The sequence below is a fragment of the Typopeltis vanoorti genome, chromosome 11 (genome assembly GCF_054136105.1).
Source record: "Typopeltis vanoorti isolate ZY-2024b chromosome 11, IOZ_Tvanoo_1.0, whole genome shotgun sequence".
Classification (NCBI taxonomy): Eukaryota; Metazoa; Arthropoda; class Arachnida; order Uropygi; family Thelyphonidae; genus Typopeltis; species Typopeltis vanoorti.
Genome location: NC_143559.1, coordinates 102,522,221 through 102,537,937, shown reverse-complemented (window position 1 = coordinate 102,537,937; position 15,717 = coordinate 102,522,221). Strand labels below are relative to the sequence as shown.

Genomic DNA, 15,717 nt, shown 5'->3' with positions numbered 1-15,717 from the left:
AAAACAAAGTATAATGCAAATAATGGATTGATTTGAAAGTTTTAATTAATATAGTTAATTAGTAATATAATGTCTCCTCAATATAATAATATAATGTCAATTTAAATGAATACCTGTTGTAACAAAAGTGTTATGAATATCAGCAATAAAAAGACTGAAAACAGGCTGGAACACAGAAAACAATTGCATCCATCATGGAAAATCAAAAGAACAAACTCAGAGAACACAGGAAGCGTTATAGTGGATAGTTCGCTGTAGAAATTTGTTTTAACGTACTTTTTCCTATTGAGGCACTTGACATTGTCAACATCGAGGAATGCATTAGCAGAGCTAGTCTCAGGTGGTATGGTCACTTAAACAGAATGGGTGAGGAAAGATTAGCAAAACAAGTGTTCTCTGCCACATTGGCAGGAAAACGCCCAGAGGAAGACCAAGACATAGGTGGATTGATACGGTACAAAGTGCCTTAGAAGATAGAAATATAAGATCTGATAATGTGGGAGTCTTCACAAGTAACAGATTGATTTGGAGGGAAGTTGTGAATAGGAAGTTAGTAATGATGTAAATTTTTCATGTAGCACTATCATATCCTGTACACCCCTTGAGGGTACATGTCAGGAATTTGATGATGATGAATCATTCCTCAGTTAACAAATGTTCAATTTGATTTTATAAATAAAGATATTTATATCCATTTTTCTACAGACAATAGACAATTTTTTGATTTTACAAACAAAATTTTTGCAAACCAGATGCACTATACATTATGTCGAGGAAAGTAAATTCATAGTTTAGCTACTGAATGGTGAATAAGAAGGAAGACAGAGCGGGATGATCAGTGCCAAACGGTATGGATGAACAACATGGTTCAGCTTTCTCCAGTCTTCCTCTGGACAACAAGCAGTGTGGTCCAGTTGTTCGCATATAATAGTATAATCAATATTAGTGCAGTTTTAAAACCTAAAAAAGGAGAGAAATTCAATCCTTTAAGTGCAAATATAGGTGGTCAGTTCTTTTGCTTGCTTCAGTTAAAAGCCATCTGCCTTGCCATATATCAATCTGCTGACAGTGTGAACAATTTTCATGAATAAGGGAAAAAAATTATGTAATGGAAACAAATGCAGAGGTCTGTTGTTGGCACTGTGAAAGTACACAGCATTTCGAAGGCTAAGTATCTGTTGTTTGAGAAGCTTTTGATATGATGGGTAAAAATTAGCAATGCACACAGTGCTGTTGAATTTCATGATTATCCAGAATAAGGCATTGCATTTTTTTTGTTTGAAAACTTTGAGAGGGCAGCTAAAAAGAAATAATTGAAATGCAAAAGAAATGAAATGTTCAAGAGAATCAAGAAGCATGTTTCCTTTCATTTTATATTGGTGAGTATCAGGAAAGATGCCAGAAGTCTCAATGGCACAATGAGACTTCTGGCATCTTCCCTGATACTCACCAATATAAATCTTCAATATAGACGAGTTTCTTTTGAAGGTAATTGCACCATTACACTTTCATTTCCAAGACAAAAAAGTCACAGGGCATAATGCATGAAGAAATCCTCAGTTTATTACTTGGCAGAAATGTTGAAGGTGATGCCAACTGTTATGCATTGATAATTCACAAAATTCAAGAGTTTTAAAACATTTCAATAAGAATTTCTTTGCAGTTGTCCTCACCAACAAAGCACTTATGATTCTTATTAATGCCAAGTCATCTAATGAAAATTCAATTATGAAAACTTTTTTTTTTAAAATGTGATTCCCACTTACAAAAGGCTGCAAACCTTTCCTATAATACATTAGTACAATAGGCTAAGGATTTTTGTCCATTTTTTTTATTTATTTTTTTTTTTTTTTAAGATTTCTTTTAGATAATCCAGAAACACTCTGCAGACCAAACAGAAAACTTTTTTTCATGGCACTTCAGGCCTCCAGTGAGAGTAAAGGTAAAATTAATCTCGGGGCAATGACATTCATCTATCACATTAAGACTATCACGTCTCCAGAAACACACAGCCTGTGGGTTAGAGAGCAAATACACTAACCACTCAGCCAACTATGATAGCTAACACAACTACCATATGAACTTCAGACCATGGATCAAATAGTCATCTCAACATACTTCCCACCTAGGGTTGAAATATATTGTCAGCAGACCAGACAGAATGAAAGAGTAACAGAAGCAATATGAAAAGGGACAAACACTAGAACTGTATGGAATAAAATAAAATGATAAATAAAAGCATGTGGAAGAAGCTGTTGTCTAATATATTCATGATTTTAAAGATAATGAAATGACTGTAAAAAGACATTCAAAATAACATTATGGATCTTTCATATAAAACAGGTTTGAAGGAGAAGAAAACATTGATGCAAGAGTTTTGTTATGAGTATACATGCAGAGCTAACCAACATGGCAAAAATTTGTCCCAAAAAGCAAAAGGAAGATGAAAGATATCACCAAAAACACATGCCATGAAGAAATTTGACTCTTCACAGCTGGTACTTCAATCCTGGATGAGAATGCCTATTCCTTTCCAGATCTAAGTCAATGTAATTATTGAAGCAATCCCATATTATCCTATACTCTATGTCCTTTTAACCCTTTTTATTATAAAGTTTATTAAGTTGTTTGGGTAAATTGTGAAAACTTCAGTAGTGTTTACTTGAACGATTTTTATGATTAATAAAAATTCTAATGATAATTTGAAAGTTTTTTTTTTATTGCAGTATCAATAAATAATTTTTTTTTTTTTTTTTTAAATTTATGATCCTGCCATTATGCAGGATTACAGGAATAAATTATGTTCAACTGTACAAGTGGCCGTCCCTTGGGATGACAGCACAATATTTAGAAATTATAGAACCTTTTATGTAATAAAAAACGCAGCATTTTGCATACTCAGTTGTCCATTTTAACTAATTGCTGTAGAAAAAGAGATTGCTATGATTCTGATATGAAATATCAGCTGAAATTAATTGTTTTATATTTCTCAAGGAAATGGTAATGAAAAGTCATAACAGAATATTGAACAATAATTTAAAAAAAAAAAAAAAAAAATCAATTTTCAATTTGTTTCTCAATTCAAATGAGATCAGAAACAAAACTCAAAGCATTTGACACATGAAACTTACCTTTTCATAATAATCCATATATGACACTGCTCCAGTCCTGGTATCAAACGTATGAGTAGGATTTTTAGACCAGTCAATGTCATCAACACGGTATGTTTTATTGTTATAACTAGAGGGTAGGGAAAGAAACATTAATTACAGTATGACAAAACATTTAAAAGTGTTAAAAACTTTACTATTCTGAAGCAAAAAAGGCAAAATAATTATGAACAATCTGTCTGGGAAATTTTTTGTTTTTGTGCAAGAAAAAAACTAAGATTGCCAGTTTCATTTCAACTTGATGTTCTAGGATGCTTACATCAATATAAAGTAAGCAGAAATACTGACATATTTGAAACAGAAAGACAAGGTATTGATTTCTATGTATTTTGTCAGTAGGTATTATACAATGAAGTCATCCAAACATAATTATTCTTTAACAATTGTGTTTGCTTATGCTTTAGATTTTCTTGATTAGCCGTAGGCCATATTATAATGATCAATGTTATCTGCTACCCCTGTCCACTTAACCAGAGCACTACAGACGGCACTCTCTCTGAATAACAAACTTGTAGGGATTATGAATAGTCTATTTGTTATAATGGAAGTCTGTTATAATTGTACTTATGGTTCTTTGGGTTGAGAGATGTCAGTATTTGTTATAGTGAGTGAGTTTGTTATAGAGGTGTTTGCTATAGAGAGCCTTCTATCAAGAAATTGGTTTTTAACCAAGTCTCTGAACAAGGTAGTATCTCGTCATCATAAAAGAGGGCATTATTTTGGCTGGCTCTCACCCAAAGTCAGTATTAAGACTGCCAATATACCATTCCATGACTTGTAGATTTGATCATGAACTATGTTAATGATTCTCTTTCATGACAGCTGGCTATGGTGTACCATGTCAAAATAACTGTACTACAGCCTGCAACTCAGCAATGCTACAATTAGTTCAGTATGAATAAAAAATAAAAAACCCTCAATGTAAATTATTCTTTGCAGTGAACACTAGTATTTGGTAGTTACTGCCCATTCTGCTTAACCTTTAGAAAATAATTGCTTGCAAAAGCTCCCCCTCCTTTGCACCCTTTAGAAACCTTATTACCTGAACTGACTTGTACAAAGTCATAACTTCCTTCTTCCTGCAAGCAAAGCTTCTTTTAATTAAACTGAACTAAATAGTCAAAGTAATCTGTTAATCTCAAAGTTTATAAAAAAAATTGCTTTGCTAATCTAATCAAGCCACATACCCAAATTATGGAATCAATAGTTTTATGTAGTACTATCATATCCTATACACCCCTCGAGGGTATATGTCAAGAATCTGATGATGGTAATTTTAAACCTTGCCAGATTCTGCAATTAATCAAAGAAACCTATGTTTACGAGTTCTTTTTTGTTACAACAACTTGCAAGAAAAAAAAAAGAAATCTGTCTCTGCATTTGAAACCTCATTTGACTAACTTTACTTAATTTGAAGTAAAGTTTATACATTCATGAAAATTTCCATGAATTAAGGCAAACAAATAATGTTCAGGCTTTACAATTCACCCTTTTTGCCAAAAGTTATATTATCCACTTCAGCAGAGAATAGATCTAAGATGTATATACAAATTCATCATCATCAAATTCATGCCATGTACCCTCAAGGGGGTGTACAGGATACGATAGTACTACATGAAAAAAATTACATCATTACTAACTTCCTATCTACAATTTTCCTCCAAATCAGTCTGTTACTTGTCAAGACTCCAACATTATCAGATCTTATATTTCTATCGTCTAAGGCACTTTGTACCGTATCAATCCACTTATATCTTGGTCTCCCTCTGGGTCGTTTTCCTGCCAACCTGGCAGAGAAGACTTGTTTTGCTAATCTTATCTCTCCCTTTTTATTTAAGTGACCATACCACCTGAGATTAGCTCTGCTAACGCATTCCTGGATGCTGACAATGTCAAGTTCTTTCCTAATATCCTCATTTTTAATATGATATTGCCATTGATGCCATCTGTTCAAGCCTCTAATCTTTCTCAGGACTCTCATATCTGCAGTCTCTAGTCTTTGGTCAAGTGTTTTACTTCTGATCCAGCTCTCAGATCCATAAGTTAAACTTGGTTTGAACACTGTCTTGTATACAGCTAATTTAACGTTCTGACTAATTTCTCTCTTATTCCATATGAATTTATTCAATTGACTTCCTACAATACCAGCTTTGTTGATTCTGTTGTCTATTTCTATATTTAATTTACCATCTTCACTAAAAATCGTGCCTAAGTAGCTGAAATCTTTTACTTGTTCCACAGGTTCTACATTCACAACACAGTTGACATTTTCAATGATTCTGCCTATTTTCATTGTCTTTGTCTTTTTAATGCAGACCTTCATACCATATCTATTACAACAGCTATTCAATTTAGTCAGAGAATCTTGCAGACTTGTAGCAGATTTATTTTGAAGTATAACATCATCTGCATAAAGCAAAGAGCTGACATTAACATCTCCAATTTTGATATCATGTTTAATACCACTTTCCTTCATAATGTGATCCATATAGATAATGAATAACAGAGGGGATAATGTACATCCTTGTCTCACACCAGATTTAACATTAAACCATCTTCCTGTACTTCAATTCTAACTGCTGACTTACAACTCAAATAAAGACTAAGTATTGCTTGATATAATGCCCCATTGACACCATATAACTGCATCATATTGAATAGCTTCTCTCTTGGCACCTTGTCATATGCCTTTTCCAAATCGACAAAACTTAAATACAGATCTCTGTTATATTTCCATGCTTTCTCGACCATTTGTCGTAAAGTGAAGATCTGACAACCTCTATTTGGCCTGAATCCAGCTAGTTCTTCACCAAGCTTTTCTTCCACAATTCTTCTCAACCGTTTCTCAAGTATACTTGCATAGATCTTGCCAGGAACACACAGCAGGGAAATACCTCTGTAATTCTCACATTCAGTTTTATTTCCCTTTTTATATATGGGTATTATGAGAGCTCTACTACAATCATCGGGAATTCATCCCTCTGTCCAGGCTTTCTGAACTATGCAGTAGAGCCACTATAAGACTCTTATACCACCATACTTCAGCATTTCTGGTCGAATATCATTTACTCCTGCTGCCTTTCGACATTTCAAGTCTTTGATGGCTTTGTCTACTTCCAGTATGGATATGTATTCCTGACTACATGCGCCTGGTCAGTGTTTTTTTACCACTGTGCTGTCATCACTGCTTGTTTCATTTAGCAGTTTTTCAAAGTAATTACTCCATACTTCAAGGATATTTTTTTCTCCTGTTTTGATGTCACCTTTATCATCTCTAACTCTTTTTACAGCACTCTTTCCTCCATTTCTAAGCTTCTTCAACAACCTCTGATATATCTTGCCAGCTTCTTGATATTTATTTTCTATATTCTTCCCAAAGTCCTCCCACAACTTTTGTTTAGCTAGTTTTACACAGTGTTTAGCATTCTTGCATTTGTCTATATTCTCTAAGAGCACAAGCTGACTTATTTGCCAGGAACTTTTGATATGCTTTCTTCTTTTCCTCCTTCACTGCCTCTTTAACTTCCTGTGTCCACCAGGTAGTTCTGATTTTTTTTATCCTTGCAGACAACCTCACCACATGCCTCTCTGGCAGAATCAATCAATGTTTTCTTCAGAGTTTGCCACTGAATCTCCAAGGTTTGATTCCTGTTCTCAAACTCTTTAATTTTTCTTCAATAATCTTTGTGTATTTTAGTCTACATTTCACATCTGAGTGCTGCTCAACTTTCATTCACTTTAAAACTTTCTTACATGTTATTCTTTTCAATATAAAATTTAATTTTATCCTGCTCATGACTAAATAGTGACCACTTCCAATTTCAAATCCTCTGTACACTCTGGTGTCTTGCACCAGGGAGAAAACATCACTATCAACAATAACATAGTCAATGAGACTTTTCTTATTCCTTGCCTCTTCTCTCCATGTGAATTTATGCACATTTTTCTGTAGGAACATGGTGTTAGTAATAACCAGTCCATGTCCTGTGCAGAAATCCAACAGGTATTTGCCATTATTATTAGCTTTGCTCTTTTCTCCAAATTTTCCCAAAATATTTTTGTATGTCTCACAATCATTTCCTACTCTGCTATTTAGATCCGCAACAACCAACTTTTCCTTTTTCATTGTGTCAGCTGCTTTTTCTAAAGCATCGAAAAATTCCTCCACTTCTACCTTAGTAGAACTTTCCGTGGGACCATAGGCACAAATAAGTCTTATTATCCAGTTCCCCATTCTCATATTTGCCCACATTACTCTAGTTGAGACTGACTGCCATTCAAGATTAGCCTCGTATTTTGTGTTGAATACTATGGCTACTCCTTCTTTTACTTGATTGTCATTGCCTGAATATAACATTTTGTATTTATTGCTCAGAAAGATCTCACCAGTTTTTGTCTTTTTTGTTTCAGTCACCCTTATTATATCAATCTAGTACTTATCTAATTCTCCAGCTAGTTCAATTTCTTTGCTATTCAAGCTTCTTATGTTGATAGTACTGATCTTTAACTCTGGTGATGTTGAGTTATTGTTTGTTTTCAGATTTGTTCCAGTAGCTGACTTTTCGCTGTTCGCCCTGGTTCCCTGGCGAAAACAACGGGGGCCTTGTTTAACCGGGCGATGCCCCAGCCGGCATAAAATTTTGTCATGTTGTACCATCATTTTTTTTTTTTACAATGTATATACAAATTTATACATAAAAATGTTTTCTAAAAAGATTCATAAAAATTCTGCTTTAAGTGCATTTCAACTTATACAGCACTCATTATATAACAATACTGTTTACCTTTTCAATGTGAAACAGCATACAAAAAAATTAAAGATTTAGGTCAACTAGAGGGTGGTCTGAAAAGTTCTCAGCCTCGGCCATAGATGGCGACACTATTGGCAAGATTTTTTTTTTCTAAGTTGGTACATCTGTCATAAGCATCCATATGAAATTGCAAGTCATTAAATCAAGTAGTTTGTTTTATACAGCTGTCTGAAGCAAAAGTGTTGTCTGTATCCGTTGAAATGGATAAAATCGAGTATCATGAGGTTATAAAATTCTTTGTAAAAGAAGGTTTAGTGCCAAAAGAAATTCATTCGAAGTTTATAAAAGTTTATGGGCACTCTTCTCCTTTGTTTCCGACAATTAAGAAAAGGCTGCCAAGTTTAAACATGGCCGTACCAGCCTTGAAGATGATCCACGTGAAGGAAGTCCAAAAAGTGTAACAATACCAGAAATCATTAAGTGCACGATATGGTATTGGATTACCAGCAAGTTAAAGTGTGTGAAATTGCTGAGACTATAGGCATTTCAAAATAACATATAGGATATATGTTGCATGAAGAATTGCATATGAAAAAGCTTTGCACAAGATGGGTGCGAACGCTTGCTCACAGCAGATCAAAAACACACTCGCATGAAAATCTCTGAACAGTGCTTGGAGCATTTTAACAAGAATAAAACTGATTTTGTGTGTCGATTTATTACTATGGATGAGACTTGAATTCACCATTACACTCCAGAATCCAAATAGCAGTCAAAACAGTGGACAGAAGCCGGTTGTTCAGAGCCAAAGAAGACAAAGTTGGTTCCATCAGCAAGAAAGATCATGGCATCGGTGTTTTAGGATGCTAAAAGGCATTTTGTGATTAATTATCTTGAAAAGGGTAGAACAATAACTGGGGAATATTATTCCAATCTTTTAACCAGACTAGACAAAAAATTTTGTGAGAAAAGACCCGGTTTACAGAAGAAAAAAATCATCTTTCATCAGGACAATGCACCTGCCCACAAGTGTTTTGGCAATGGGAAAATTAAGGGATCTGCACTATGAATTGTTGGATCATCCACCCTATTCCCCAGATATGGCTCCCTCTGACTTCTATCTATTCCCAAAACTAAAATTCTTCCTTGCTGGTCAAGTGTTTTTCTTCGAATCAAGAGGTGATTGCAGCTGCAGAGGAGTATTTTGCAGATCTTACTGAGAACCACTACAGGGACAGGATAATAGCACTTGAGCATTGCTGGAATAAATGTATTAGTCTTAAGGGAAATTATGTTGAAAAATAAAATTAATTTTGAAATTATGAATTAATTGTTTTTTTTTATTGTTAGGCTGAGAACTTTTCAGACCACCCTCATACACATCAGTATCTTCTTTCCCTTCATCTTCAGGTAAATCAATTTTTTTAATTAATTTATATTTAAACTTTTTATTTCTTCAATTTTTAACAGGTTAAAAACAAAAATCACTAGCATCATGTCAGGGATCACACAACTACCAGTTTAAATCAAACTAGGTACAGTGATAATAAACAAAAATAGGTTAAATAGCCAAAAAATAAAACAATGATAATAGTTTATAAAAATCAGTTTTACTTGGTTTTCATAAAACTATTATTAAAGTGGATACTGCAAATTGTCTTCAACTGAATATGCTAAGCTAAATATAAAAATGAGATAACAGAATATTTTCAGATCTACATTGAAAATTAATAAATTTAGGTTAAAAAAAATCCACTCACTTTGTCATCACAATACAGCCAACGAGCATGTTTACACAAGCCTGCAAATAGTTTCTAGGATCCTTCTGCCTTATTTCTTCCAACTGATCTAGAACTGTATCTGTTCTGACTACCTTGTGAGCAATATCTACCATCATCATAACATTTGTCTCATGCTGTTTTATAGAAGTTACCCATCCAGGCCAAATTTCAAGGCTGTAAATGAAATTATTTTATGAAATTAGTTTCAAAAGGCAGGGGAAAAGATAACAAATTTTCAAAATTTATATTATACCATGATGACTTACTGATATCTGTCGGCTCTGGTAACTAAATTATGATCAAAATAATATCGACCAATCAGAGTATGGTTCAGATGCTGAAGATTTCTGAAAGAAAAGAGAACACAAATAATTTCTCTTCAATATGCACATTTTGAATAAGCTATTGTTAATTATGTATAATAAAAGGCATCAATAAATTACCTCAATAAAAAGAAGACAGTTTTACAGAAAGTATAGTGATAAGTGAACTGTTAAAAATATATTTCAAAATATTTAATTAGAACAAATCGTTCAAAATCATTTTTGGTAACGACCCAATCTGTAAGAGTAAAACATCAGTAAAGTGAATTATTTTATGAAAAGGAATAATTCCCTTTCTAATGGCCAATACAATACAATAATTAGAAAAATATATGCAAGTAAAATGTTGGTTTTTAATCACTTGTTTCTCTTGATTATGCTCTTTTCTTTGTAAGCATTCAGTATTAATAAATAACACTAAAATATAGATGAATAATGGGTATTCACCTACAAGTTGATTTTAAAAAAAATTAAAATAAAAAAAAGCAGCTGCACTGTAATATTTAATTCGAGATGAATAGCTTAAACAGTGAAAAGATGGGAGAAATACTGTATATAATAATTTAAAATGAATTCACAATACAGCAGATACTGAAAAATAAATTCACCTACAAATTCCTGCTGTGAGTACTACATGAAGTTTACATTATTATTGACTTTCTATAAGTTTCAATTAGTCTTATTTATTAGAATTTCAATATCATTGAATTTTCTATGCTCTCTCTAAAGCACTTCTAACTGCATCAATTCATCTAGATCTTGGTCTGCTGGTCTTTTTTCCTGCCAATCTTCTCTTACTATTAGATCCTTTCAGACTGTGTTTAAGTGACCACACCACCACTAATTAACTCTACTGATACATTCTTCAATGCTAACAATGTCATCATCAAATTCCTGATATGTACCCTCAAGAGTACTATGATGGCAATACAAGAAAAACTGAGTTTTTCTTGCCATCTTCATTACCCATTCAGTTTATGTGACCATATAACCTCAGATTAGCCCTGCTTACAGATTCATGAATGCTAACAACGTCAAGTTGTTGGCATTCAATGCCACCACATCTCCAAGGTTTGGTTTTTGTTTTCAAACTCTTTCATTTTTTCTTGAGTAATATTTGTGTATTTGACTCTACAATACTATTCTGAAAGCTGCTGAACTTGTGCACATTTTTATGTTGGAACATAGTGTTGGTCAGAACTAATCCATGTCCTGAACAGAAATCCAGCAGGCATTTACCATTAGCTTTCCTCTTTTCTCCAAATTTACTAAAAGACAGTTCTATATGTCTGGAAATCATTTCCTATTCTGCTATTTACATCTCCAACAAGGACCAACTTTTCCTTTTTTGTTGTGTCAGCTGTCCTCTCTAATGTCTCAAAAAAATTCCTCCACTTCTTAGTAACACCTTCTGTGGGACCATAGCACAAATAAGTCTTTGTCCAGTTCCCCATTCTAAAATTAGCCCACATCACTCTACTTGATATTGCCTGTCATACAAGAAGTTTATCCTCATATCCCTCTTTTCCCTGATTGTTATTGACTGAATATAATATTTGGTATTCTTCTTTGTTTCACTCATTCCTATTATGTCGATCTGGTATTTATCCAGTTCCTCTGCTAATTCCATTTCTTTTCCTTGAACATGCTGATGTTGTGTTAGGATGTGTTCCAGTAGCTGACTTTGCACTGTTTCCTTGGTGAAAACAATGGGAACCTAGTTTAATCTTGCAATGCTCCAGCTGGTATGAAATTCTGTCATGTTGTACTATCATTTTACATTGTGGTTAAAGCCAATAAGAATACAATTTGGTCGGCTTAGTCCCAAATTGCCAGTCCATCCTCATTCATTCAGTATCTAGGTAGATACCTAACAAGGTGACCACGAGAAGGTGAAGATCGGACGTTAGGTCACAAGCCCCCGGTCAATTCTCTGTATTCCTTAAAAGTCTATGTGGAGGCCTCCTCCCACTTATATAGTTTTGTCCCTTAAGCACCACTTTACTAGTTTGTTTGTTTGTTATTGGTAATTTATTAGTTTCAGTACTGTCATAATGCACCATTTCTTAAATCCTAATATATTTCACAGAGTCACCAGTGCTTGAAACAACTGACCTTTTATCTTGCACATCCCATTTTAGAGACATGAAGGGAAACTAAATGAACAGTTATAACTGGAAATGTCAGTTTATGAATCCCACCCAATAAAGGCTGATAGCCCATCCATAATACTAACACTTAGTACTCTGGGCAGGCTAAAGCATTAATTCAAAAATCTTTCTCTAGACCATAGGTTCCCAAACTTTTTCGGGCCACCACCCACTTTGTAAGACATAAATTTTGTAACGCCCCACTATTATACACACATATATACATGCTCTATTTTCTCATTGACATAGAAAATTGACATCTATTTCTATCTGACATGGTAAATTTTCAAATGATTAAAATAATTGAAATAGAAAATTGATAAAAAAAATTGATCGTGTAAGACGGACATAAGATGAATTAAAATGCAATATTCAAATTTTAAATGATTATCTAATCGCAAAATCACGAAAATAATTAATTTATAAATATATATTATTAATTTCTTCTATAAAGAGCCACTGACCTATAGACCGCCCTCAAATGCCCCCCTAGAAGGCTTCAGCGCCCACTGGGAGCGGTACCGCCCACTTTGGGAACCTATGCTCTAGACCAAACACTGAATTTTTCAAACAATTTGAAGCCTGCAATAAAGCATTCTATTCAGCCTGTTGGTTAGAGAGCAACACACTAAGCAAAGTTGAATTTTAAGTAATTAGAATACCCAATTTCTTTAAAAATTTATTAATCACTAATTAATGTATTATAATGCCCATTCTTCATGTTAATATAAAAACTGAATATGGATTTCATAATGAGTGTATTTTCTTGATCACAGAACTAATGTAAATAACTATTTGGATACATTAATCAAGTGTAAACGGATAAGTATTTTAATACTGACTAGTTTCACCAAACTTAAGTTTGTACCCTAATGCCAACTGCTTAAGTTTGGTGAAACTAGTCGGTATTAAAATACTTAACCGTTTACACTTGATCAATGTTCCCAAATAGTTATTTATGAATATGGATTTATTTTGGAAAGAACAAATAACATTCTTACCATTCTGAAACTAGGTAAGCATTGGCAAAATAGTATTACAGATGGAGACTTGTTCTCCACCTAACATTTAAGTGAGTGCTTCACTCATTTCTAATTAGTAAAATAATTATTTCATTAATTACAATTTCATTTTAGATGGAGCATAAGCAAAACATATGAATGAAAGCAAATTCCTCATTCCTTACACCTTCTATACTAAACCAGAGGTGAACATTTAATTTTAGGATATTTTTTGGCATGCAAACACTACAAATGATAGAAAAATGACATCCAAACATTATAAATCCCAAATTCATCCAGTCTTAAAATACTATTCTCGCATTTGGGGTGTGTGCACCAAACATCTAACAATGCTTGTTGCTATTTAAAAGAGGGTAGTCGACTTAATATATAACCTATTCTCTCTCTCATACACACAAACTCAAATCAGGATCACTTCCTGATAAATTTGCAGTATCTTAAGAGAGTGAGAGAGAGAATTAGAAGCAGCTGGACAACATCCATACTCAATTTCCAACAAAGATTTTCTCACCCTCTTTAATTCCATCTAAAACCTCTGTTCTTTGGAAAAAGCCTTTCTCCAGCTCTTCAAAAAACACTTACACCTTGCTCCGTGCCCGTACATCACTTTGTGTTATCAGTTCTCTGACCTTAATTAAAGGTTGATATTTAAAAAAAAGATGATAAAACTCAAAAGTTGACAAGATGACATGAAAACTGAAGATAAAAATATTCTAAATGTCTAGAGTAATTACTTTGAAGAATTGCTAAATGAAACAAGCAATGACAGCATCATGGTAAAAAACACTCAACAGGAATGCAATTATATCTCCATATTTGACCAGAAATATGGAGATATAAAAGTTTTACAGTGGCTTCACTGCATAATTCAGATGGCCTGGTCATAGGGGCAATTTCTGGACAATTAGAGTAGAGTTCTCATAGTACCCATCTATAAAAAGTTAAATAAATCTGAGTGTGAGAATTACAGAGGCATTTCCCAACTGAGTGTTTCTGGCAAGATTTTTGCAAGTATATCTGAGAAACAGCTAAGAAAAATTGTGAAGGGAAACTTAGTGAAGAACAAGCTAGATTCAGGCAAAATAGAGGTTGTCAAGACCAGATTTTCACTTTAAGACAAACAGCTGAGAAATTATAAGAATTTCTCAGCTATTTGTCTTAAATAACAGAGAAATACTTTAGATGTATACAAAGATCTGTATACATCTAAATAAAAGTACAAATCTGCAAAATTCCTCTAATTGAATAACTTGTAATAATGGCCTGAACATCAGTGATAAAAAGACAGACAATGAAAATAGGCAGAACCAATGAAAACATCAACTGTGTTCTGAATGGAGAACCTACAGAACAAGTGAAACGTTTCAGTTATTTGGCTAATTTTTAGTGAAGATAACAAATTAAATATGGAAACAGCAGAATTGGCAAAACTTGATCAAAGACCAGACACCAGATATGACTGTTCTGAGAAAGATTAGAAGAGCGAACAGATGGCATTAATGGCAGAATCCTCTTAAAATGAGTATATTAGGAAATAACTTGGCATTAGCATTCAAGAATGTGTTAGCATCAATCTTCTCTTATTTTTGCTGGCTAATGTACACATGAAAAATATTTTGTGCACAAGTTTCCAGTCTCAGACTCAATGTGTGTGTTAATGGAATATTTCTCATATTAGTGCCTTTTTTTTTTCATTGCTATAATGTAAAATTGTGAGCACTAAATTAATTTGCTTAAATCCTTGTGGCTAGAAAAATTCATCAATTGGCACAAAGTTCAAGTATACTGTTCTAGACAGTAGATATTCTAAACAAACATGTAAACAAACATCTCTGTAACTTGCTGATGTCAGCATCAGTTCACTCATATACCACAGGCTAAAAGTAACTAATCAGAATGTATTAAATTGGAATAGGTTAGAGTAATATTGGAGTGGAAACACTGGAGAAATTACTAAATAAAATACTGTAAGCGAAAAGTATGATTTATCATATAGTTTTTCATGGTATGTTCAAAAATTGGCTCTAAATTAGATTTTCTGAAAGTAAAAATTTTGTGCACACAATTACCAGGCATGTGTCCTACCTTTTTGACTAGTGTGCATGTGCACAGCTTAGAGAGAACATTGATTAAAAAAACTAATCTAAGGTAGTATGATCACTTAAACAGAATGCGAGAGGAAATATTAGCAAAAGAAGTCATCTTTGCTAGGATGGCAAAGAAAAGATCCAGAGGGAGACCAAGATCTAGATGGATTGATACAATAAAGTGCCTTCAAAGAGAGAAATATAAGTATATTATTTCTGGGAAAACTCCCATGTTACTCCTCTTAATAAACTATTATAATTACGGCTATTTACTCATGGATTCTTAGGGCATTGTGAGTGTAAATGGACCAAAAAGTATATGTAGCATAAGGAATAGAAATTTACACATAGCTTTTTCTGGGTGTTGCGGCTTTTCCTCTTTCTGCAATGTCGAAAAACTACCGAGTGTGTGTGGGGGGTAGGCAATTTGGTA

The 15,717-nt window shown here is 33.5% G+C and overlaps 1 protein-coding gene across 2 annotated transcripts in view; it reads right to left on the bottom strand.

Moving 5' to 3' along the window:
- aub (piwi like RNA-mediated gene silencing protein aubergine) overlaps positions 1-15,717 on the bottom strand; it is a 196,283-nt gene that overhangs the window by 116,369 nt on the left and 64,197 nt on the right. For both annotated transcript variants that reach the window (XM_090400335.1, XM_090400336.1), the window contains exons 6-8: positions 9,969-10,049; positions 9,682-9,876; positions 3,132-3,240 (exon numbers count right to left, since the gene is read on the bottom strand). In XM_090400335.1, the coding sequence (XP_090256461.1) occupies positions 3,132-3,240; positions 9,682-9,876; positions 9,969-10,049 (385 nt within the window). The remainder of the gene's footprint in view (positions 1-3,131; positions 3,241-9,681; positions 9,877-9,968; positions 10,050-15,717) is intronic.